The 17421-nt window shown below is 38.4% G+C and overlaps 7 protein-coding genes and 1 pseudogene across 8 annotated transcripts; 3 read left to right on the top strand and 5 right to left on the bottom strand.

Annotated features, from left to right (window-relative positions):
- Positions 1 to 1498: 1498 nt before the first annotated feature.
- Positions 1499 to 2519, top strand: LOC147946700 (uncharacterized). The gene has a single exon (XM_087508729.1). It carries the CDS (start codon positions 1623 to 1625, stop codon positions 2319 to 2321), a length of 699 nt encoding a protein of 232 aa, XP_087364855.1. The 5' UTR covers positions 1499 to 1622; the 3' UTR covers positions 2322 to 2519.
- A 677-nt stretch (positions 2520 to 3196) lies between these two features.
- Positions 3197 to 4274, top strand: LOC104778806 (uncharacterized). Its single transcript, XM_019242367.2, has one exon. The coding sequence runs from the start codon at positions 3348 to 3350 to the stop codon at positions 4038 to 4040; it is 693 nt and encodes a 230-aa protein (XP_019097912.2). The 5' UTR covers positions 3197 to 3347; the 3' UTR covers positions 4041 to 4274.
- LOC104776247 (wall-associated receptor kinase 2-like) lies at positions 4218 to 7014 on the bottom strand. Its single transcript, XM_010500275.3, has 3 exons — positions 5871 to 7014; positions 5605 to 5766; positions 4218 to 5526 (listed from the first exon to the last, which is right to left on the bottom strand). Exons 1-3 carry the CDS (start codon positions 6709 to 6711, stop codon positions 4334 to 4336), a joined length of 2196 nt encoding a protein of 731 aa, XP_010498577.2. The 5' UTR covers positions 6712 to 7014; the 3' UTR covers positions 4218 to 4333.
- A 1103-nt stretch (positions 7015 to 8117) lies between these two features.
- LOC104778805 (F-box protein At1g30790 pseudogene) lies at positions 8118 to 9337 on the bottom strand (annotated as a pseudogene).
- Positions 9338 to 9628: 291 nt separating this feature from the next.
- On the top strand, positions 9629 to 10510 carry LOC104776245 (uncharacterized). The gene has a single exon (XM_010500273.3). It carries the CDS (start codon positions 9629 to 9631, stop codon positions 10325 to 10327), a length of 699 nt encoding a protein of 232 aa, XP_010498575.1. The 3' UTR covers positions 10328 to 10510.
- Positions 10475 to 11588, bottom strand: LOC109130411 (wall-associated receptor kinase 5-like). Its single transcript, XM_019239877.2, has one exon. The coding sequence runs from the start codon at positions 11586 to 11588 to the stop codon at positions 10584 to 10586; it is 1005 nt and encodes a 334-aa protein (XP_019095422.1). The 3' UTR covers positions 10475 to 10583.
- On the bottom strand, positions 10475 to 13557 carry LOC104776246 (wall-associated receptor kinase 2). The gene is made up of 3 exons (XM_010500274.3): positions 12109 to 13557; positions 11853 to 12026; positions 10475 to 11773 (listed from the first exon to the last, which is right to left on the bottom strand). The coding sequence occupies exons 1-2, from the start codon at positions 12941 to 12943 to the stop codon at positions 11956 to 11958; spliced, it is 906 nt and encodes a 301-aa protein (XP_010498576.2). The 5' UTR covers positions 12944 to 13557; the 3' UTR covers positions 10475 to 11773; positions 11853 to 11955.
- Positions 13558 to 14362: 805 nt separating this feature from the next.
- LOC104776240 (wall-associated receptor kinase 1-like) lies at positions 14363 to 15903 on the bottom strand. Of its 2 annotated transcripts, none has more exons than XM_087508726.1 (2): positions 15726 to 15903; positions 14363 to 15639 (listed from the first exon to the last, which is right to left on the bottom strand). In XM_087508726.1, exon 2 carries the CDS (start codon positions 14951 to 14953, stop codon positions 14453 to 14455), a length of 501 nt encoding a protein of 166 aa, XP_087364852.1. In that variant the 5' UTR covers positions 14954 to 15639; positions 15726 to 15903; the 3' UTR covers positions 14363 to 14452. Both variants share the same exon structure in this region, with proteins under 2 accessions (XP_087364852.1, XP_087364853.1).
- Between the last annotated feature and the right edge of the window lie 1518 nt (positions 15904 to 17421).

The raw sequence follows: 17421 nt of genomic DNA, 5'->3' as shown, positions 1-17421 counted from the left end.
TTATTAACTTGAAATATAAATAAAGTTTTTATTAAATTATATATGAAATGAACAGATGTAATTGTTAATATATGTCTTAAAAATAATATTCATAATATTACGATTCAACTACAATTTATAATTTATATATGTTATATAGTGTTTCATAGAAGGGTCGTGAAAAAAAAAGTTAAAGTAAATATTACTTAATATTTTTGATTACAATGTATTGTTGAAATTATTTAAACAGTATGTTACTATAGTAATAAGATCATTACTTATAGCAAAGTCAACTATATAGTATTTTCGTTAAATAGTTAAGATACATTATATTTTTTAAATTTTTTTTATAGTTTTTTCTTTTTTTTTTAGAAAATTAAAAACTGATGAGTAGTCTAGAAAGAAAAGTGTAAGATCTTATTTATTTTTTTGATAGATAATTTTATGTTTTCCTATATAATTTTATTGTCATCATCTAAAAGTAATAGTTAACAAAAATTAGTTTTATATATGATAAGGCAATTTTAAAATAATTATTAAAACGATATCACAAAACAAATATCTTGTAGTATAAGTTTAACCAGTTTTTATAAAAATTCATGAAAATTAAAGTGTGTGAAATTTAATATATTTTTTATTTTCTATATATTGTCTCTATTTCTAATCATTTAAATATAAATATTATGATTAACAATAAATTAAATTTTGAAATTATTGTTTTCTGTTATATCATAGGGTGATAAAGCAATTAATGTTATGATACCATTATGTTTTTTTTTAGTACATATAATTTAAACACAATCAAAATGTAACTTATAAATTACTATTTAATATAAATTTGAGTTGTGTATTTACTACAATATATATGATTATTGAATATAATGTGAGTTTTTTATATATTAGAAAATCTTTTATATTAGATTAGTCTATCATAAATTAATTTGGTTTCTGTTTTTACTTTGAAATGTATGAAGCCATTTTCTATTTGTATTTGGTTTCAATTTGTTATATTTTTTAGTTGGGTGATCAGTATTTTATTTTTAGGTTCTATGGTGTGTGATTTCATTATGAAATATATTAGATGCTAAAACTAAAAAATGGAAGGAAGATATTTTTGTAAAAATGTTGAAATTGAAAAAAATAAACTAAACAACAATTATCTTTTTTTAACAAAACTATACACCATATAAGATACAAATAAAATAAAGCTAAATAAAAAATAGAATGTTATGTGTCATAAAAGTGGAGTGCCAAATATCACATTGTTATGTAAAGTTAGAAAAAACCTTCTCTTATTATATAAGATTTTGATGGTTACTAATAATTATTATATAAGATTTTGATGGTTACTAATAATCTCGTAGTGCTATTTTTTTATACATAAAAAAAAAATCATATGGTAGAAAGTATAGATTTTATTTATTTATGACTTTTTTGATCGGAAAAAAAAAAAATTATGACTAAGACTAATGACTTCAATTGAAGATGAATGCATAGGTGATGTCATGAGCCATGCTCGTAAGGGGAAATCCAAATGCCCATTAAACTCAATTTGTTTGAGTCTTTTAGTAAAGTAGATATTATAGATTTTTAGTTTTTTTAGGAAAAGGTAAACCCTGAAACAAAACTTGAGAGCAGCGACTATGGCGGAAACAAATATGAGCTTATCTGAAGCACTCGATTTCGGTTCACCCTATTATGTAGATGAAGATGAAATTCCGTACAGACACTCGAGTATTATACTCAGCGAAGCCGAAGACAACTATGCTATCTGGAAACTTTCTTTTACTCAATTACTTCGAATCAAGAACAAACTCGCGTTCGTCGACGGTACACTTGAGAAGCCGGACGCTTCCTCCCCGCTTTACGAACGATGGAAACGATGCAACGCGTTGGTTATGTGTTGGATGTGGGATTCAATGACGGAAGAACTTAGTAAACGTGTCACGTTTGGTGAAACGGCGCATAACATGTGGGAACATCTCCGACTTATATTCGTGCTCAACGTCGATGTGAAGATCTACGAGACTCGTCAGAAAATATCTAAGCTGAGGCAAGGTGGTGACTCTGTGGCTAAATATTTCGACAGAATGAGCAATGCTTGGCTGAAGCTTTCGGTGTATGATCCTGTGAAAGTGTGTTCGTGCGGCGGTTGCGATTGCGAGACGACGAAACGAGCAAAAGAGGCGAGAGATAAGGAGGAGCTTTACGCGTTTCTGATGGGGTTGAACAAAGACCTGAGCTTTGTGACATGGCTTATCATGTACGTGAAGAAACCTACTCCGTCTCTTGACGAAGCTTACGCTATGGTTGAGCAAGCAGAATTGACGATTAAAAGATGAGTGGCTTCCTATGAGTAAATCTAGGAAGCAGGTCGATGATCATTCACATTCTCTCTGTTTTCGTTTTACTTTTATGCTTTCTTTGAACCCTAGTGTTGCTTTGTGCGTCGTTTTTTTTAATCATGTTACTGTAATCTACACTATCATGTGACAACAAGATTACTTATTCTACATAAATCTAGTTATCCTTCACTTGAAGTTGCTTTTTTTTTTCTATACAACATGGATTTAGGATTCATGAACTCTGAATCTTCTGATACAAGCTACTCGTTAGGCATACCAATTAAGGTGAATGATCACAATTTCTTAGAATAATCTCGTAAGCATAAGTATGTATTTTAACTTCAGCCTCGGTCGTCTCTTCTTTTCTTGACATTGTTGGAATTCTCACTAACCTCTGTTTTGCTTCTCACAAAGGTTTATGTTCTCTTGCTCTATATATCTCCGATTTGGTTTCTGGTTTCTTTGTTTAGAGAGACACCAAGAAACGTTTTCAACTTTTACAACATCTCCTCACGCAAATACACATAGTGGCTTTCTCCACTTGTTACAATATACACACACACTTGGTCTAGAGTCTAGACCCTAAGACTTACATCAATCACTTGCTAGTAGCCACCCTACACACTGGGACATCAATCACTTGCTAGATAACATATCTTACAACAACAGTTATCTACTCTAATTGTCCTTTAGCTACTAGCTTTAGACTTTAACCAAACACACTTAAACACTTGGGCCTAATTTATTCTTTTAGCTACTAGCTTTAGACTCTACAACCCTATTACAAAACATAAAGCCCAACTCCTTTCTTCTTGTGTGTTGACTTTGTCTTATCTAATTGACTCATTCTTCTACGCTTCCTTTTCGCTGTACTCTGTTCTTCTTCTTCTCCTCACTCGCCGGAAGCTACGTAAAGTTACTCTTTTTTTTTTCTCAAACTCGAAAGGGATATATATATACAAAAGCAAATCCCAAGAATTAGAGAAGCAGAGAGAAGTCAGAGAACTTAGAGCAGTGACGACAATGGCAAATACTATCATCAGCAACTTATCTTTAACACACGACACCAAGTCTCCCTATTATTTCCATCCATATTTTATTCACCAGTTCACCCTATTCGTCAGTACCTTACTCGAGAAACTCAGCGAAGCCAAAGACAACTACGTCATGTGGAGGATTCGATTTCTCGATTTACTCAGATACACGAACAAGATCGGGTTCATCGACGGTACTCTCGAGAAACCAGACCCTTCCTCGCCGCACTACGAGCCATGGAAACAATGCAACTCGATGATTCTGTGCTGGCTGATGAACTCGGTGACCGAAACGCTTCAAAACCATGTTCTGCACGCTGAGACTGCTCATAAAGCGTGGGAAGATCTCAGACGTGTGTTTGTTCCATGTTTTGATTCAAAGATCTACGAGCTTCGTCGGAGTCTCGCGACGCTGAGGCAAGGTGGTGACTCTGAGGAAGAGTATTTTAGGAAATTTAGTAAAGCTTGGATGGAGTTGTCGGAGTATGATCCTGTCCCCGAGTGTAACTGCGGTGGTTCTGATTGCGAGGGTGCGAAACGAGGTGAAGAGGCGAGAGAGAAGGAGCAGCGTTACGCGTTTCTGATGGGTTTGAACAAAGATTTGGACTATGTGAGAACGCGAATCATGTACAAGAAGACTCCTCCTTCTCTTCACGATGCTTACGTTATGGTTAAGCATTGAGAATCGATTATGAATTTAGGAATTGCAGGTCGATCATCATAACTTTTTTCTCTGTTTTTTGTTTTTTAGATTTTAGTGTTTCGTTTTGAGTTGTTTTCTTAAAAACCATTTTGGAAAATGATGATCATGATCTGAATTTTTTCTATTGAACGATTATTGGTTAGCATAACAACTAAATAGGAATATGAGCATGGTTATAGATGAATGATATATACAAATATGTCTCAAAACAAATATAATTGATGAAGTAACAAAGAACTAGGATTCTTCTTTTAACAAACAAAAGAGATACATCAGCGGCCAGCTTCAATGTCCAATATTGGTACAATATTGATGCTGTCATAGCCAGTGCTACTTGTATCGCCTTGTGTTGATAAGATTTGAATGCCGAGCAAGTTTTCAATCTCCTCTGTTTCAGGATACTGATCCGACCTCTTATGTTTAGTTGTTTTGACTCTCAAGGCCTCTAACTCTACAGCGACTTCCTTCATCTTTGGCCTTTCCTCTCCCGTCACTCTTGTACACTCAAGAGCAATTCTCGCAGCTTCATGGATCTCTCTCTGATTATCCTCGTTCATCACTTGCCGGTCAATAATCTCATGCAATCTATTCTCTTTCATGGCAGAAGCAATGTAACTCACTAAATGTTTCGAGGTTTGTGGCCGTTCAAAGCACAGTGCTGTTTGACCTGAGAGAAGTTCCATGAGGACCACCCCAAAACTATAAACATCACTCTTCTCGTTTAGAAGCCCTGTGTTGTAGTATTCTGGGTCTAAGTAACCCAGAGTACCTTGTACCATAGTTGTGAGCTGTTCTTTATCCATTGGTATCAGCCTTGAAGCACCAAAGTCAGCTACTTTTGCAGTTAAGTTTTCATCCTGGAGAATATTAGCCGTCTTGACATCCCGGTGGATTATGGGAATAGAAGCAGAGGAGTGTAGATATGAGAGGGTTCCCGCGACTTCTATGGCTATCCTCAGACGGTGCTCCCAAGTTAGAGAAGTACTAAACATGGAACCGTGCAAGTGATCGAAAAGAGTGCCACTGTTAATATACTCATAGACCAGTAACGGGATTTCAGTCTCCAGACAGCAGCCCAAAAGCTTGACCACGTTCCTGTGGTTAATTTGAGAAAGCACGAGCACTTCGTTGATGAAATGCTCAACTTGGCTATTGTCTCCAAGTCGAGCTTTCTTTATAGCAACTATGGAGTTATCCGGTAATATCCCTTTGTAGACTGTTCCCTGGCCTCCCTGACCCAAGATTCTACTTTCATCATAACCATTAGTTGCTTCCTTCATGCCTTCCTCAGTAAATATTTTGACATCAACGTTTGATGGCCCTGCTCCTGAGAGTCGCTGTATCAACATACCACCGCCATTTTGCTCGAAGAATTTTTGTCGGAGCTCAGTGTTTTTCTGATGCTTCCTTTTCTGTTTTATACAGCTAACGACAAGTAGGATTACCAAGAAGCAAATGGTTGTTCCTGATCCCACATATCATAGATGATTAGAATGAGTTTATATGGGAAACAATAAAACCTGAAACAGTGAGGAAAGCTTACCAAGAAGAATTATAGTCCATCCAACGTCTTTACGCTTGCAGCTCATCGTGTTGGTATCTAAGTGGTAACCAGATTGGCACTTACAATAGAATCCTCCAGCCTTGTTTCTACAGGTCTTGGGATCCGAACAGTTATTTATACTACTAGTACACTCATTAATATCTGTCCCAAGAAAAAAAAAAGCAAGATGCAATAACAACTGTGTTAGGACAACAATTACCAACCAAAAGAAGTAAAAACCAAAATAATTTATTATGAAAGTATACCATGGCAGCCGTATGAAAGGTATGGATTCCCCTCAAAACCTTCAAAACATTTGCAGTTATACCCGACTCCACGAGTGGAATCGAAGCATGTGCTATTCCCACCACATATGCTCGTTTTTCCAACTTGTTCGCATGTTTGTTTTCCAATGGACCAATCTAATACCACAGGGAAGTCTGTGACATTACGCAGATTCTTAAGATCCTCCAACGCATCGAAGTTAAATGTACCATTTTCGACGAGAAACGCGTAGCTGCAAGGATTAAAGCTATGCACAAAAGTGTGGTTGTTAAAGCTATATGGTTGGACTCCGAAGAAGTTGCTCCCCCTAGGGATAGAACTCTCGCAGCAACCTTTACCAGAACATTCTCCATTTGCCTCCGGAGGAGAAGCACACATTGACATGCATCCAAATGAGTGATTTGCAACTCCGTAGGTGCTCAAAAATGCGAAAGTGTTGCAGCCTACTGCAGTAAACCTGTTTTTAGTGCTGAGAGTTAAATCACCCAGCCCAAAAGTAGTGGACTGAGAACTATTAAATATTCCTCCGCTATTGTAGCAAGAGTAGGAAGGGGGAACCCGAACACGTAGCTCGCCGCTGTGAGAAATATTGATGACTGGAATGTTGCCAAAAAGAAGTAGCTTCTCTTTCTCGTTACAAGTAAGATTGAAATTACGATTGTTGGCATAGTAACAACCTGGAGAAGTGCCAAATGGGTACTCGATAGTGACATTTCCACATCTAGTTTGGCAACCCTCGCGAGGATGAGTTTGCCCCCTAACCAGCTGCGTATAAACAAGGTAGAAAAAAGCCACCAGAGCCTCTTGCAACTTGAACTTCATCTTCTCCTTCTTTCTTTTTTCTCACTTGCTTTTAGTCTCTCTAAATTGGTTTCTCTTTGAGTTTTATCTCATCTCTCCGAGGCTTCTACTTATTATAGCTAAGACCCCAATCTTGATATGTCCAAACTTTCCAAATAATTGCAGGAATCTTACTACACAGAACAGACCAGAAGTACTGGACTTGTCGAACATTTATCTTCAATGTTGCCTTGTAAGGAAGATATAATTGTAACAATTGGACTTGTCAAACAATTTGGTAATCATATATATTGATTAGTTTTTTAATCATCTAAAAAGTGTACCATAGCTTGTTATTGAATGGAGATTAAAAACTACTAACCCAAGATTCCGACCGGTTCCATCACTCTATTCACACCCTTTACATTCTTATTTAATTTCCCAACGTCTATGTCTCTTTCAATTTATTTTTGTAGGAACACACAGATGACAACCACGTACAAGTTGACCTACGTCTATATCTATTTCATTTCAATGATGTTGTTAAATGGTTGACTTGTCGACGCCTCAAAATTACACCTCAAAAATTCAATCTTTTTAGTTTTTACTTAGAAGAGTATATATATATATATATATATATATATATATATATATATATTTACACCTCAAAATTCAAGTTTTATTATTCAGTTACGAAAATTCGCCTTGTTGTCGTGGCCATGCAGGAATGAGAGACTCATGATGATTAAAGTATGCTCTCTGTTTCTTTTGTAGCTTTTTATTGAAGAAAATTAGTGCTATAATTCTTGAAGGGTTTACCCTTCGTTCTATATTAGATATGACTTAGAGAACAAGATTTGCATCTTATGGTGAAATTATTGTGGATCCGTGAAACTAATAGTAATGGATAGAGATCATGCAAAGTATCCCTCCTCAAACTCGGAATAACCTTGGAAAGAAGCAGTAAGGGGAGGGAATCTGCAAGCTTCTAGTTTAATAAGATACACCACCTTCACTATAATCTTTCTCTTACCTGCTTCTTTGCACTGTCTTTTAGAATTAGACATATGAGATTGTTCGTTTAAACTCAAATGATAGTTAAGAATATATATGGGTTTCCAAAAGATTTGCTTGCCCAAAACTTCCAAAATGGCATAATATAATCTACATAGATAAATAAACGACCTCGACAAGCTAGCAAACAGTTCAATGATATCTTGTGCATATATATTACCTTAGCGAAAACAAACAATTTAGAAAAAAATTCAAAAACTAACAAAAACACTCAAAACATGAACAGCAGTTAATAAACAAACACACATGTCAGAAAATGCAAATCATCAATGGTATATAAGATAACAAACTAGATATTGATTAAAAAGAAGAAAAAACCAAGTCTAGCTCAAGCTCTTACATTAAGGTCCTTAAAAAGTAAAAAAAAAAAAAAGAAAAAAAAAACGCACACACATTACAAAGAGGCAATACTTTCAACGTGTTCGGGTGAGATAGTGACGGTCATATTCTTTAGGAGTCCATATCGGCGCCAAAACTCTTCATCGTCTACAATTCCGTGGAGCCTAACGCTTCTAATGTTTTTCTTTTCTACATTGTAGTAGAAAATGAAGAAGGGTTGACCAATGTTTAGGAGATATTTTGGGGCAAAAATGATTTCACCAGCCTTGTTCGTGCCCGGGGAAGTTATGACATCGGCCAAAGGGAAGGGAAGCTCAAATGTTTGCTTGGACCAATCATGTTTCATGGCATCCTCAAGTATCCATAAACTAAAACTTTGGAAAGGAGCATATGGGTGTATTGAAACCGAAGCTAACTTCCCTCGGTAATCTATCAATATTGATTCAAACTCCCAGAAGACAACATCCCTAGGCGCTTTAATAAAACTTATTTTCTCGTATCTAACATCAAAACACACAATCACCGGATCCATTCTTAGATGAGGGGCCCAAGCAGCATAATAGATGGAACCATTGATGTAAAGTCCATCGGCTACAGGGTAATAAGGAGCGGTGGTAACCTTTTTGCGTGATACTTCTCCTCTTCCTCCAAATGTTATAACCTCGTGAACTAGAAAATCAGGAAACAGTTCAGGACGAGTCACCAGGTTCAACGCTTTGAATTGACGACCAACAGGATCATATCCCAAGGATGCGCGGATTCCTTTAATGGGTAAAGTAATGACTTGCCTCGTGGTCGGGTTACATACAATGAACTGAAATCTACTACTACAACAACCGAGAAAGCCATGGATGGAAGGACATTTGAAGTTGTAATTCAAGACCACAGAAGGTATTGTCATGTCTAGCGTAGCAACTAAAGAAGAAGATTTCTCTTCCTCGAAGGAAGAGGAAAAAATGAACAAACGCTCGACGTCACGCTTGGCGTATACACCACCGTTACATAAAATGACTATAAAACGCGATCGCGTCAAGGACAAAGTGTAGTAGGAATCGACGAATCTCTGGCTTCGGATGATGGAAGACCATATCTTAGACACGCATCGGGCCTTCATCATAGACTTTGTCGGCAATCTACTCAGTATCTCCACCTCTAAATCATAAGGGATCGAATATTCTAGCTTGTCTTTCTCAACTTCCACCTCACTGCTCTTGATGGCAGTTCCCAACAAAGCCATGGATTCGACTTGGCAAAGGCGTTTCCTTCAGGAGCTTGGATCGGTTCTAACAACACATACACTGATACACAAATCAGATATGATTGAGATGGTTTCTATTCTGATGAGTGTGACTTCATGCTTGTTTAACTAAGAAATGATAAAACCCTAAATATTTGGGCTCTCGACGGGAAATATAAGGCCCATTAAAGCCCAACTGTTAACTTAAAAGAAAATATTTCAAGACTAAAAAAGTCAAAATCGAAAGGGATAAAAAGAAGCAATCCCTAGAATTTAGAAGAGAGAGAGCAGTGACGAGTGACGACGACAATGGCGAAAACTATCACAATCGATGACGAGTCTCCGTATTATGTACAACCAGAGTATCTTGAACTATCACCCAATTCCTTCTCTATCGAAAAACTCAACGAAGCCGAAGACAACTACATCTTCTGGAAACTACGGTTTCTCGATTTCCTTCGATTCACGAACAAAATCGGATTCGTCGACGGCACAATCGAGAAACCAGAACCTTCCTCGCCGCTCTATCAGCCATGGAAACGATGCAACGCGATGGTTATGCTTTGGCTGATGAACTCGATGAGCGAGACGCTTGTTAAATCTGTGTTGTACGCGGAGACTGCGCATAAAGCGTGGGAAAGTCTAAGGAGCAGGTTCGTTCCGAGCGTTGATCTGAAGATTTACCAGCTTCGTCGGAGAATCGCGTCGCTGAGGCAAGGTGGTGACTCCGTGGCGGAGTATTTTGGGAAACTGAATAAAGCTTGGTTGGAGTTGTCGGAGTACGATCCTGTGCCTGAGTGTAAGTGCGGTGGTTGCAAATGCGAGAGTACGAAGCTAGCTAAAGAGGCGAGAGAGAAGGAGCAGCGTTACGAGTTTTTGATGGGTTTGAACAGATGCTTTGACGGTGTGATGACAACGATCACGTTCGAGAAACCTCCTCCGTCTCTTTACCAAGCTTTCGCTAGTGTTGAGCGAGCAGAATCGATGATGAAGAGGTACAGGAGATGATTGATTTTAGGAATTGCAGGTCCATTGCTCTCATAACACTTTTCTCTATGTTTTCATTTTTATGCCTTTGTTTAGATTCTAGTGTTTCTTATTTCAGTTGTTTCAATGTCGTATGGACATTAGATTCATGAACACAAAAACTCTAAATTTGTCAATAACTAGATAGATTGATGAAGCAACAAAGACGTAGGATTCTTTTTTTTTTTTACAAACAAAAGAAATACATATGATGTGATTTTGTGTGAAAGCATTAAAATCAGCGGCCAGCTTCAATGTCCAATATTGGTACATTCTTAATGCTGTCATAACCACGGCTACTACTAGTATCGCCTTGTGCTGATAAGGTTTGAACACCTAGCAAGTGTTCATTCTCCTCAGGATACTGATCCGACCACTTATGCTTTGTTGCTTTGACTCTCAAGGCCTCTAGCTCTGCAGCTACTTCTTTCATCTTTGGCCTTTCCTCTCCCATAATTCTTGTACACTCAATAGCAATTCTTGCAGCTTCCTGGATCTCACACTGATTATCCTCGTTCATCACTTGCCCATTAACAATCTCATGCAACCTATTCTCTTTCATGGCAGAACCAAAGTAACTCACCAGATGTTTTGATGTCTGTGGCCGTTCAAAGCACAATGCCTTTTCACCTGAGATTAGTTCCATGAGGACTACCCCAAAGCTATAAACATCGCTCTTCTCGTTCAGAAGCCCTGTGTTGTAGTATTCTGGGTCTAAATACCCGAGAGTGCCTTGCACCATTGTTGTGAGCTGCTCTTTGTCCATCGGTATCAGCCTTGATGCACCAAAGTCAGCTACTTTTGCAGTTAAGTCTTCATCCAAGAGAATATTAGCAGTCTTGACATCGCGGTGGATTATGGGAATAGAAGCTGAGGAGTGCAGATATGAGAGAGTTCCAGCGACTTCTATTGCTATCCTTAGACGGTGTGCCCATGTAAGAGAAGAATCAAACATGGAACCGTGCAAGTGATCGAAAAGGGTGCCACTGGTAATGAACTCATAAACCAGCAAGGGAACTTCGGTCTCTAGACAACATCCCAAGAGCTTGACCACGTTCCTGTGATTAATTTGTGAAAGCACGAGCACTTCGTTGATGAATTGCTCTACTTGGCTACTGTCTCCAAGTCGAGCTTTCTTTATAGCAATTATAGAGTTATCTGACAATATCCCTTTGTAGACTGTTCCTTGACCTCCCTGACCCAGGATTCTGCTTTCATCATAACCATTAGTTGCTTTCTTCATGCCTTCCTCAGTAAATATTTTAACATCAACATTTGATGGCCCTGCTCCTGAGAGTCGCTGTATCAAGATGCCGCCACCGTTTTGCTCGAAGAATTGTTGTCGGAGCTCAGTGTTTTTCCGGTGCTTAATTCTCCGTTTTATACAGCTTACGCCAATCAGGATGATTGAGAAGCCGATGATGGTTCCTGATCACATCACACATAGGTGTTTAAGAGCTAGTCTTTTCAGAAAGGAAAGAATCCGGAACTAGTGAGGAGAGCTTACCAAGAAAAATTTGAGTCCATCTTAAGTAATCAGGCTTGACTTCACGAGTGCAGCTATTATGGGAATCTTTGCGGTAACCAGATGGACAGTTACAATTGAAGCTTCATTTCGTGTTTTCACAGGTACTAGGATACGAACAGTTATGTTTACTACTAGTCATACACTCATTGATGTCTGGTCAAGGAAAAAGAGCAACGTATGAAGTAAACGATTAAAGAACTAAAAGAAAAGAAAGTAAGAATTCAAGTTAAAGTACCTTGACAACCGTTTGGAAGGTATGGATTCCCCTCAAAACCTTCTAAACATTTGCAGTTGTAACCCTTTCCACGAGCAGAATCAAAACATGTGCTGTTCCCACCACATATGTTTCTGCCTACAACTTCTTTGCATGTCTGGTTTCCAATAGACCAATCTAATACCACAGGAAACCTCGTAACATTCCGCATATTCTTGAGATCTTCTAAAGCATGGAAGTCAAACTTATCATCTTCGACGAGAAAGGCGTAGGTGCAAGGATTAAATTGATGCACAGCAGTATGGCCGTTAAAGCTATGTGGTTTTACATTGACATATGTACTACCTCCAGGGACATGGGTCTGGCAGCAACCTTGACCAGAACATGATCCTTTTGTCTTTGGGGCAGAATCACACATTGCTATGCATCCAGTTGAGTATTTTTCAACTCCAGATGTGTTGAGATATGCGTAACTGTTACAACCTACTACAGTAAATTTGTTGTGTTGAGAGAGAGTGAGATTCCTCAGGTAAATTTTGTACGTTTCGTTCGCAGCTTGGTTTCCCCGACTGTGGTAGCAAATTTTGGATATAAGTAGCCGAACCCGGAGCTGTCCGCTCTGAGATATGTTGATAACCGGAACGTTGCCAAAGAAGGGCTGCTTCTCTGTCTCGTTACAGGTGAGGTTAAAACTAGGATCTTCGGCATAGTAACAACCTGGAGAAGTGCCAAAAGGGTACTCTACTGCGACGTTTCCACATTTAGTTTGGCAATCCTGGTGAGTATGCCCCTTGACCAGCTGCGTATAAGAAAGATAGAAAATAGCCACCAAGGTCAGACCCTCTTGCAACCTCATCTTCTCCTTCTCTCTTTTTTTTCTCACTTGCTTTCAGTCTCTCTAAATTGGTTTCTCTTTGAGTTTTCTCTCATCTCTCCCCGAGGCTTCTTAAAGCTAAGATAACAAACTCCAGTGTTGAAATGTTCACTTGACTTGTTTACGTTGACCTGTCTTCAGTTTCCCAATAATTGCATGAATCTGCTTTAGTGAACTAGTATTTAACTACAGAGACCACACCAAGTCAATTTAACGCAAGGAGGACGTTTAAGTAGTGGACTTGTCAACCATTTATAAACTTCAATCTCTATCGCGTCTCTTACTTTTTTTGATATCCAGGCAACTTGATGTTATGAGTTATTATTTTGAAATTTATTATAGCCGTAAAGGGTACTCGATTGTAGCATTTCCACATTAAAGTGTGGCATTCCTAGCGAGGCATGGGGATGAGGTTGCTCGTTGAGGGAAAGAATAGCCACCAAAGAACACACCCTGCAACTTCATCTTCTATATATCTTTATTTCTCTTCTCTTTAACTTTGTTCCTCTTTTAATTTTGTTTTTTTTATTCTTCTCTCATCTCGTTGAATTGAAGCTTTTTCTTGTAGGAAATGAAGTCCAGTACATGAGATGTTTCTCTTTACTCATTTTCTCAGAACCGTTCCCATTCTTTAAGAAATTTCAGGAATATGCAAGACTAAAATTCAACTACAAAAACAAAACCAAGAACATGCCAATAAAGAATCTAGAACCAACGTGTACGTTTGCTTGGGTTAAACAGTGACAACTTTAGGTCTCGGTCCTCTCGTCGTTTCTTGATATCTTGTTCGTTTCCCTCATAGTGGGGTAGCCAATTTGGTTTTGTTAACAGAGACTTATTTTCTTACTACTATTAAAAGATTAAGAAGGTTGGGGTATTTGCAAGGAATCTTCATATGTAAACGCTCTTCGTCAACTTCAGTCTCGGCTCTCTTCTTTTCCTTATATTACACGGCAAATTTACTCTGTTTTTTCTTGACATATATTCCCACCTCAAAAATATTTTAATTATTATTCAAATACGATAATTGCCTTCAAGTGGTACGATATGATGGCTGCAAGGATTCTTCAAATGGGAAGAAATGGTAATATATTATTGAATAGTGGACGACATTGCTCAACCTTCTTCGTCAAACTCTACTCTAATTCTTTCCTTGACATACCCTTTTTCTTAACAGTTATTTAAATTGGTTTTCTTTTTCACATATGAAAATTTTTGATTAATAGAGAAGATGTAGAAGAAGACCCCTGATCACAACATCCTCTGGTTTCTTTTGATGCTTTTTGTTGGAAAAAGTTTTAGTGTTCCTTAACGAATTTGTTTTTGTCGCCTTTATAACAACATATCACACTTAGAATATATGGAGTCATTGGTTTTTTCTTTTTTAAAGAGAGAACACCATAAGACAACAATATAAAGCATTAAGATTCCTTAACAACACAAGAAAAAATCACATTACATTTGCTTTTGTCAGAGCTGGACTGATAAATATCAGCGGCCAGCTTCAATGTCTAATATTGCAACATTCTTAATGCTGTCATAGCCAGTGCTACTGGTATCACCCTGCGCTGATAAGATTTGAACACCAAGCAAGTGCTCAACCTCCTTCGGAAACTGATCTGACCACTTATGTTTGGTCGTTTTGGTTCTCAAGGCTTCTAGCTCTGCAGCAACGTCTTTCATGCTTGGCCTTTCCTCTCCCATAAGTCTTGTACACTCAAGAGCAATTTTTTCAGCTTCCTGGATCTCCCTTTGATTGTACTCGTTCATCACTTGACCGTCAATAATCTCATGCAACCGATTCTTTTTCATGGCAGAGATAAAGTAATTCACTAGATGTTTTGAGGTCTCTAGCCGTTCAAAGCACAATGCCTTTTGACCTGAGAGCAGTTCCATGAGGACTACCCCGAAGCTATAAACATCGCTTTTTTCGTTCAGCAATCCTGTGGTGTAGTACTCTGGGTCTAAGTAACCTAGAGTGCCTTGCAACATAGTTGTGAGCTACTCTTTATCCATCGGTATCAGCCTTGATGCACCAAAGTCAGCTACTTTTGCGGTTAAGTTATCATCCAGGAGGATATTGGCAGTCTTGACATCGCGGTGGATGATTGGAATAGAAGCAAATGAGTGAAGATAAGCAAGACTTCCAGCGACTTCTACAGCTATTCTCAGACGGTGTTCCCATGTTAGAGAAGAATCAAACCGAGAACCGTGCAAGTGATCGAAAAGAGTGCCACTGTTAATGAACTCGTAGACTAGCAAGGGAACTTCGGTCTCTAGACAACATCCCAAGAGCTTGACCACGTTCCTATGGTTGATTTGTGAAAGCACGAGCACTTCATTGATGAACTGCTTTACTTGGCTATTGTCTCCTAGCCGAGCTTTCTTTATGGCAACTATGGAGCTGTCTGGTAGTATCCCTTTGTAGACTGTCCCCTGGCCTCCCTGACCCAAGATTTTGCTCTCATCATAACCATTAGTTGCTTCTTTCATGCCTTCCTCAGTAAATATTTTAACATCAACATTAGATGTCCCTGCTCCTGAGAGTCGCTGTATCAACATGCCACCACCATTTTTCTCAAAGAATTTTTCTCGCAGCTCGGTGTCTTTACGACGCCTCAACCTACGTTGTATGAAACTAACGCCAAGAAGGATGACCAAGAAGACGATAGTGGTCACTGATCACACGCATCACAGAGACAGATAGATGATTAGAATGAGTTGATGCGGGAATAAGTCCAGAAAAAGTGAGAGGGAAGCTTACCAAGAAGAATCATAGGCCATCCAAACTCTTTACGCTTGCAGCTCATTGTGGTTGTATCTAAGCGGTAACCAGAGCGACACTTACAATAAAAGCCTCCATCTCTGTTTCTACAGGTGTTGGGATCCGAACAATTATGTTTATGGTCACTGTTGATATGTTACGGTTTTGACTCACTTTGACCCCGTTTATTTGATAGTTTTGTAGTTGTTTGAGTCCTTTTCAGGTTATAATAAGATGCTAGGAAGCTAAAAGCAAGGATTGGAACAGCAGGAGCAATCGGAGCAGAAAGGAGTTGAATTGGAGCAGAAAAGCTGATTTTAGACCCAGGAGCACATGCTCCCGATTTCCGAGCACATGCTCCCAACTCTACGGTTTCATGACGACACGTGGCAAGCATCTAGGTGCCGATTCCCTGCCTAATTCCTCTTATTTTAGGCGATCCTTTGTGAGAGAAAGAAGGCTGAGATCGCTTTTTAATAGGGAGATTTGAATTTGGAATCTTTCCTTATTTTTCTCTACTTGTATGCTATTTAACCTAGGGTTTTAGGGGGGAGATACTTACCTTTTCTTTTGGTTTTTGGGGGAGCGACGTTTTGTGAGGGAGAGGAAGAGCGGCTACGTTAGAGAAGCGATTCTGAACCCTTGTGATTTTTATATTTTTATGCTATTGAATTTCTCATCTATGTTGGCTATTCATTTCTCTATGTCTGAGTAGTTTTCTTTGCTAGATTAGGGGTTTCAAAAGGGGTTTCATGGGTTAGCAACAAAACACAAATAAGGCTTTATATAATTGATTGTTTTCACTATTGTTAGACTTAATGCTTAGGTTGATTTGATCACCCAATCTATGATTCTAGGTTTATCTATTCATCAAAAGTGTAATAGGTTGCTAGAAAAGACATTAGTGGGCAATTTATCCTAGACCTGCGAAAGTTGATGTGTAGGTGATTTGTGAACTTATCATTCCTGTTCTTTAATGCTTGTCTGCGATTCTGGGCCCAAACGACAGTTTAGAGTTTATGGACCGCCGAGCATGTGCTCCGGATGTCTGAGCACGTGCTCCGGATGTCTGAGCACGTGCTCCGCGTTTCCGCACAGAATCGATCAGATAGAGTTATTGATACCACGACAGTGGATCAGTTTATATTTATGTTTGAGTTCTAGACTAGTACTTAATCTATGCCCTGAATAGTTGTTTAGTTGCTATCTCTGAAATTCCCGAGAATTACCCCTGATCTAGTGTTTTGCTTATTGCCTTTTTTTTACAACGTTTTAATCACATTACTGTTACCAAACAAACCCAACTTTGAATTATACAGAGAAGTAAAACTTGGTCTTCGTGGGATTCGACCCCTAAGTACTACTTCTTTGTTGTGCACTTGCAGTAGGAAAATAGGGTTTAAAACTCTATGTATCATTATCCTACTCTCCGCTCTTATGCTCAAAATAAATTCGATCCTCGCTCTCTCAAATGCATTTTCCTTGGGTATACAGAGAAGTACAAAGGTTATAGATGTTTTTATCCCCCCACTGGTCGTGTTTACTTGAGCAGGCATGTGCTCTTTGATGAAAGTTCATTTCCTTTCGCTGACACATACGCTTCATCACAACAGTTTGTTCCCACACAACTATATACTGCTTGGCTCAAAGGATCTTGATAACACAGAGTTTTAAACCCTATTTTCCTACTGCAAGT

This window comes from Camelina sativa, chromosome 3 (genome assembly GCF_030686135.1).
Source record: "Camelina sativa cultivar CO46 ecotype springtype chromosome 3, ASM3068613v1".
Taxonomy (NCBI): Eukaryota; Viridiplantae; Streptophyta; class Magnoliopsida; order Brassicales; family Brassicaceae; genus Camelina; species Camelina sativa.
The sequence above is the reverse complement of the archived record's forward strand: the minus strand, read 5'-3'. Positions and strand labels throughout refer to the sequence as shown.